We start from the raw sequence: 7,343 nt of genomic DNA, 5'->3' as shown, positions 1-7,343 counted from the left end.
AATAACACAAAAACAAAACATTTCAACATAACTCTTTTTTTTTTTTTTTAGTTTTAATTTCTTCTTGATTTTTCGACTCTAGATTTATCTTGTTTTCAAAGAGAAGTGTTAGGGTTAAAAGCAAAAAGCCCCCAAGCTCATAAGCCACTTCTGCTTCTTAAATTTCTACATCACTCCCGAGTACAAACTCAATGCCCTATTAGAATATAGAAGAACCAAATATAGAGGAACAAAGCATGAGTGCTATTTCAACACATGATCTGTCCACACAGGTCTGGCTTGGGTTAGAGTTACTGAGTATATGAGGTCAATATTGCATAACTGAAAAGGTCATTTCTTCTCATTGTACTGCAGCACGGGCTTCTTAGAGAGTCCAGTAGAAACGGAGGCACACACCCATGGAGAAATGCTGGGTGACAGAGGCAGCCAACGGCTCCATGAATGGATTGGATTTCAACCCCATGAAGGAGTACATGGTCCTGAGTAGTTCCCAGAAGGTCGCTGTGGCGGTGCTATGCACCAGCCTGGGCCTGGTCAGTGCCCTGGAGAACCTGGCTGTGCTCTACCTGATCCTGTCCACCCGCCGGCTCCGCAGGAAGCCCTCCTACCTGTTCATTGGCAGCTTGGCTGCAGCTGACTTCCTGGCTAGTATCATCTTTGCTTGCAACTTTGTAAGTTTCCATGTCTTCCATAATATGGATTCCAAGGCCATGTTCCTGCTGAAGATAGGCAGCGTGACCATGACCTTCACTGCCTCTGTAGGCAGCCTGCTGCTGACCGCCATTGACCGTTACCTCTGTCTGTGCCACCCATTAGGATACAAGGCTCTACTCACCCTTGAGAGGGCTCTGATGGCTCTGGGCATCACGTGGTTCCTCTCAGCATTCGTCTCCTACCTGCCCCTCATGGGGTGGACTTGCTGTCCCCGTCCCTGCTCTGAGCTTTTCCCACTGGTCCCCAGTAACTATCTGTTGGGCTGGCTTCTGTTCATCGCCTTCCTCTTCTCGGGCATCATCTATACCTATGGGCATGTCCTCTGGAAGGCCCATCAGCATGAGGCCAGCCTGGCTGAGTACCAGGATGGGCATGTGCCAGGAATGGTCCGAATGAGACTGGATATGAGGTTGGCCAGGACCCTAGGCTTAGTGCTGGCTGTGCTTTTCCTGTGCTGGCTTCCCGTCTTGGTCCTCATGGTCTACAGCCTGGCTGCCACTCTAAGTGACCAGGTCAAGAAGGTCTTTGCTTTCTGCTCTTTGCTCTGCCTGGTCAACTCCATGATCAACCCAATCATCTATGCGCTGAGGAGCGGGGAGATCCGTTCCTCTGCTCACCACTTTCTGGCTCGCTGGAAGAAGCACATAAGGGGCCTTGGGTCTGAAGGACAAGACGATGTCCAGAAGTCCTCCCTCTCTGAGACAGTGGCAGATGGAAAAATCACCAAGAGGACAGATTCCAAAGAGCTCTTCTGATCTGACTGCTGAGGAAGCATCTTTCTCAGTTTGAAGCAAGCCAAGTCAGAAATTAATTCACTCTCCAGAGGAGAGAGTGAGATCCTGGCCCTCTTACCTGAAGCCATCCTGGAGGCTGGACACTTAACCTTTGGTTGAAAGGTATAGGGACTGCCCCCTAGAGGACAGTCTGACTATGCTGCTCCACACAGTGGGTCGCATAGTCACTAGGCTCCAAGAGAAATGGCAAGGTGGGCAGGAGGCAAAAGGCCAGGAGCAGGGCCTAGAGTGATAGTACAGCGGTTAGGGGATTTGCCTTGCATACAAACCACCTGGGTTTGATCCCTGAAACCCTAAGCCCTGCCAGGAATGATCCCTGAGCACAGAGCCAGGAGTAACCAACCTCTGAACATTGCCAAGTGTAGCCCAAAAATTTAAAAGTAAACAAACCAAAGGGCTCAGATCAGGCTCAGTGCACATCAGTCAGGAAAACCTTCCAACAAAATGGCCTAGTGGCCACCTATAAGACCAGAGATGCCTTCAGGTTCAGCCATAGACTTGGAGGAAATCTGAGAATGATGAATGAATCTCTCAGGATCTCTGGATATCCAGTGAGATGTCTGGCTAGCCTTCTTCCTGCTTAATTGTGGCCACCTTATTTCTGGGCCTTTGAGAGTCTCACCTTCAGCTCACTCTTCCATAGGGAGATGGGGTTAGGGGCTATGTTTAAGGAGGACCAGACATGGATCCATCTCATTTAGAGCCTCCAGTTCAGTGCGTCTTGATATTAGGGGGTGCCCCTGGCTGACACTCCCCTCTCACAGACTCTTGACCCCTTAAGTCCCTAGGTAATACAGGGGGTGTGGAGCAGGAATTACTGGATACACACAATCTTCATCTTTATGACTTTGTGAATTCCTGTCTGGAGTTAGGCAGTGTCCCAACTCCAAGCGGAAGAAAGCTATTCACAAAGATGTTATGAGTCCCCAAACATTCCCAGTCATCCCTCATTTCAGTTTCTTGTCCCCTCCACATATGATAAGATAACCAGAGCCAGTGGAGGAGGGATAAATTCCCTTCAAATGTTCAAGGCACGGGGTTGACAAGCCACCATCCTGTGTCGCCAACAAGAATTCAGTTCTGTGTTTTTGTAGTGTAACGTGCCAAAGTAGCCGGATCAGAAAGCTTGATTCCTTCTGAAAGGACTTCAAACAGTAGGAAAGAGAAATTGTTGATGGTGGAAATGATTGCAGATAAATATGCATATAATTATTTCATATGGAATAAAAATAAAGCAATTAAATGTGCCTCCATTTCATAGTTCCAAGGCAACATGTCACTCACAAGTCATTCTCTCATTCATACATCGCACAAATACAGGTTGTCTCTGTCCCCCGTCCTGCAAACTCAGCCATAAAAGAGATACGAATCCTGCCTCAGAGGCTAACATTGTAGATTCTGATAAAGAGAGTCAATAAATGGAAGAGATGATTTACTGGGGCCAGAGAGCTAGCACAACGAGTAAGACATTTGCCTTGTACAAGCCCGACCCAAGTTCAATCCCTGACTCCCCAGATGGCCTCCTGAATCTGCCAGTAGTGATCCCTGAGTGCAGAGCCAGGAGTCAGCCCTGAGCTCTACAGGTGTGTCCCCCCCCCCACACACATACACACCACATACACACACACACACACAAAGAGAATATTGAAACAAGGAAGGAAGTCATCAGGGTCATGTGATAGGAATGTGATGAGTCAAGTTTGAGTGGAGTAGATTTACTGTGTGCTATGCTCTCAAATGCTGGCTGGCTCTTATTGAACATTGCTTTGTATCAGGCACAGAGTCAAGTGTTATTAAACACCATCTTTCATTTAATCTTCATAATAACCTGACGAAGATGTTCTTGTATCCTGATTTTATAGATGATGAAACTCTAAGAGGTAAAATCATTACCTGAGGACACTCTGTTCCTATGTACTGAGGATAACATTGGTATGCCCATTCTCTTCTGCCACAGGGAGCTTAGGTTTTTAGGGTGATATCATCACAGTGCTCCTGAAGCACCTCCATTCCTCTGTGTTTATTGGAATGTAGGTCTCAACATGTTAGGATGACACTGGCATATCCTGTTTCCCTTGCCACAAGGAGCTCAGGTTTATCACAGTGCTCCTGAGGAACTTCCATTTCACTGTGTTTATCTGTAAACTCCTCTATGCTTTCTTCCCCAACCAGTCTATCACCTTTTTCCTCCAATCAGACTCTGTTAACTTGTAAGATCAAATTCCTCAGAAATACATGATTTTATATGTATGAGCGAAATATTGTCTCTCTCCTCTCCTTAAGTCTTTTGAATAGTTTAGAGCAATGTCCTTTTCATATAGACACAGGAGGACAATTAATATAATGCTTTTGTAACTTGGGAGTTAAGACTCCGAATAACATTCCCTCCTGGGCATCTATCTGCTTTCTTGACTCAAGCCTCAGTTGCTCTTAGTTCCTAGCACCCCAAAAGCAGGGTCCCGATGAGGGACTGAATGGACCCAGGGTAAGCTGTGAGCTACCCTGGCATCGAAATGGGCCAGGTCAAAGCGCCACGAAACTCAACTATATGTTGAGAGCATGGTCATAGACAAATGCTGTCATGATCCAAAAGTGACAAGAAGATTAGGACCCTGCTAAGGATAGGAAGGACTAATTTGGCCTGAGCACTGTAGTCTGAGATGGAGGTGACCCCAAGAGAGCAATTCTATAAACTTATTGTATCTCTTACTGTGTTCATACAAAATGATTATTATGAATGTTTATATGTTTGCTGGACTAAGGAGAAGAGAAACACACCCATATTTGCCTTTAGGCCAGTCATCTTGCTAGATAAGAATCTGTCCTGGAAGTAGCTTCCCCTGAGGGAAGGACCTTACATCTGCTGATTGTATGATGATCCCTATGTGTAATTGTTACTCCAACCCTTCATGCTGGGGGATTTAACTAGGCTGTAAGAGGGGACTGGGGGATTCCAGAGCCAGAAGGAGAATGAAGTGGAATAAACTGCAACTGACACCAACCAGCCTGACCGTTGTTTGCTCCTTTGCCTCCCCGGGGTGGGGGAAGTGGGCTGAGACTGCCGACCACAGGCAGCGGGAAAGATAGAGCACCACTGCCCCTTTGTGTTTACACAATGTACCAAAGCTGAAGTTTACAATTCAGTTCTTGTGAATCCAATATGCCCTCTGTTTTTTTGTGGGTTAATGGGTGGGATCCACACATGGTGGTGCTCAAGGAGTATTCCTGGTTCTGTGCTAAGGAATGACCCCTGTGGTGCTCAGGAACTCATATATGATCCCGGAGGTGGTTGAACCAGAGTCAAGGTCATAGCAGCTGCATGCATGGCAAGTGCCTTTTCTCCTTTACTACCTCTCCTGCCTTTTTTTTTTTAAAATAATGTAGGAGTACTGCTATTTGTTCAGCCATTGATTAAGCTGATTGAATTGGGCATGAACTCTACATTACTTTTTTATTGTATTGTATCACCGTGTACGGCAAAGCCTGGCAAGCTACCTGTGACGTATTCGATATGCCAAACACAGTAACAACAAGTCTCACAATGTTACTGGGCCCGCTTGAGCAAATCGATGAACAATGGGAGGACGGTGCAACAGTGCAGTATCACCGTGAGATAGAGTTACAAAGCTTTCATGTTTGAAATTCAGTCATACAATGATGAAACACCCATTCCTCCGCCGGTGCACATTTTCCACCACCAATATCCCAAGTATCATCGCCCTCACATACATACACATTGCAGTCCTCACCCTGCCTCTACGGCAGACAATTTCCCCAATACTCTCTCTCTAATTTGGGGCATTAATTTTGCTCAAATTTTTCTACCACCATTCAAGCCTACCTGCCAGGGGCAGACACTAGATAATATATTTTCCATAGCTCATTTAAAATATCACGAGAGCACGAGAGCTCATGCAGGAGCAATTGTAAATGTAAATTTCTAGATTGTAAATGAGTTCCAGAGACATCTCTGTATGGCACGAATCCATTTTGGGATTCAATTGGGAGCCTCTGGGCCAGGACTGTTGGTGCGCTAAGATGGTATCTGGAGGCAAATTGTGGGCGTGACAGCCAGTCTTCTGGGCAGGTGGTGACCTGGGGAGGGACACCCCAGTTCCTCTGCCACCATGCAGCCTGGAGATTTAGTCCTTAGCCCACACACCTGAACCTTGCTTTGAAAGCTCTTGGTCACTGGGATTCCATCTGGGGAGCAGATGGACCGCTCCATCTGGGGTGTCCCAGTGATATTGGCTCGGTATGGGGCCTGGAGAGATCTCCAGTGCTGTAATGTCATCTGGAACTTACTTCTATGTCTCTAGGCCAGGGCTGTTGATGTTCTAAGATGGTGCCCAGAGGCTAATTGTGGGCATAACAGTCTCCTGGTCTTTTAACAATTATTATTCTTAAGTAACAGAATGGGAGACTAATATCCAAGAATAGTTGACATAAGTACCAGGAGGATTACTCCACAGTTTAGAAACCGGCCTCCCATGCAGGGACAAAAAGGCAGCTCAGATAGAGATGGGACCACCAAGTAAAGGGTACTAGGATGGCCCACTCGAGATGGGAGATGCAGGCTGAAAGTAGACTATAGACCAAACATGATGGCCACTTAATACCTCTATTGCAAACCACATCACCCAAAAGGAGAGAGAGAACAAAAGGGAATGCCCTGTCACAGAGGTAGGTTGGGGTGGAGGGGATGGGGTGGGGTGGGGGTGCTGGGAAGGATGCTGGAACCATTGGTGGTGGAAAATGGGCACTGGTGGAGGGATGGGTGCTCGATCATTGTATGATTGAAAAGCAAGCATGAACGTTTGTAAGTCTGTAACTGTACCTCACGGTGATTCACTAATAAAAAATAAAATAATTAAACAATCTAAAAAAAAATTATTCTTAATTTGGGCCACACTCAGCTGTGTTCAGGGTTTACTCCTGACTCTGTACTCAGGGATTACTACTGATGGGACTTGGGGAACCAAATGTTATACCACAAATCATACAGGTTAACTGCATGCAAGGCAAGCACCTGCTGTACTATCTCTGACCCATTTTTTTTTATGTTTTCCTCTTAAGGCTAACCTCTGGGTGTAGTTCAATCAAATTATGCTTGATTAGAAGTAGTATTAGAAAAAAAGTAGTATTAGATTTCTCAAACATCAGATTTCTGCCGCCTTAACTCAGCATTGATTCTTGCCATGTTTTATGTCTCTGTGTTAATTTCCTGCAGCAAACTGGGTGGCTTAAAGGAGCAGAAATTTATTCCTTTGTCATCCTAGAGGGTAAAAGTCCAAAGTCAAGGTGTCATCAAAGTCATGCACTGGCCCAGGTTTCTAGGGGAGGAATCTTTATCTACTCCTCTATCTGATAGTGCTGCCGATACCAACACTCCAACTTCTGCCTCTGCCCTCACAAACCTTTCCCCCACCTTGGTCCTTTAGTGTCTTCTTTTAAGGACACTAGTTATTGGGTTAGAACATACTCTAATTCAACATGACTTCATCCTGACTTAACAAATTATGTCTGCAAAGACTCTGCTTCTAAATAACGTCACATTCAGATGTTGAGAAACTGGGGAGATAGATCAGAGGACTTTTAGGGTGTCTGCTTTCCTCCTGAGAGGCCCAGGTTGGATCCCCAGCACCATCTGGTCTGGAAGCACCGAGCTAGAAGTAGTACCTAAGCATTTCAGGGTGTGACTCCAACACAAAAATAAAAACGAAGGTTCCCAGTGAATGTGAAAATTGGAGGGAGGGGCTAAAGCGATAGAACAGGAGGTAAGGCTCTTGCTTTGCACACAGCCAGCCCACGTTCAATCCCTGACACCACATATGT

The 7,343-nt window shown here is 46.0% G+C and overlaps 1 protein-coding gene across 1 annotated transcript; it reads left to right on the top strand.

Annotated features, from left to right (window-relative positions):
* The first annotated feature begins 398 nt into the window (after positions 1–398).
* Positions 399–1,469, top strand: CNR2 (cannabinoid receptor 2). Its single transcript, XM_056123773.1, has one exon. The coding sequence runs from the start codon at positions 399–401 to the stop codon at positions 1,467–1,469; it is 1,071 nt and encodes a 356-aa protein (XP_055979748.1).
* The last annotated feature ends 5,874 nt before the right edge of the window (positions 1,470–7,343 follow it).

The sequence above is a fragment of the Sorex fumeus genome, unplaced genomic scaffold (assembly GCF_029834395.1).
Source record: "Sorex fumeus unplaced genomic scaffold, SorFum_2.1 ptg000047l, whole genome shotgun sequence".
Classification (NCBI taxonomy): Eukaryota; Metazoa; Chordata; class Mammalia; order Eulipotyphla; family Soricidae; genus Sorex; species Sorex fumeus.
Note: the sequence above shows the minus strand (reverse complement) of the source record. Positions and strands in the feature narration are given on the sequence as shown.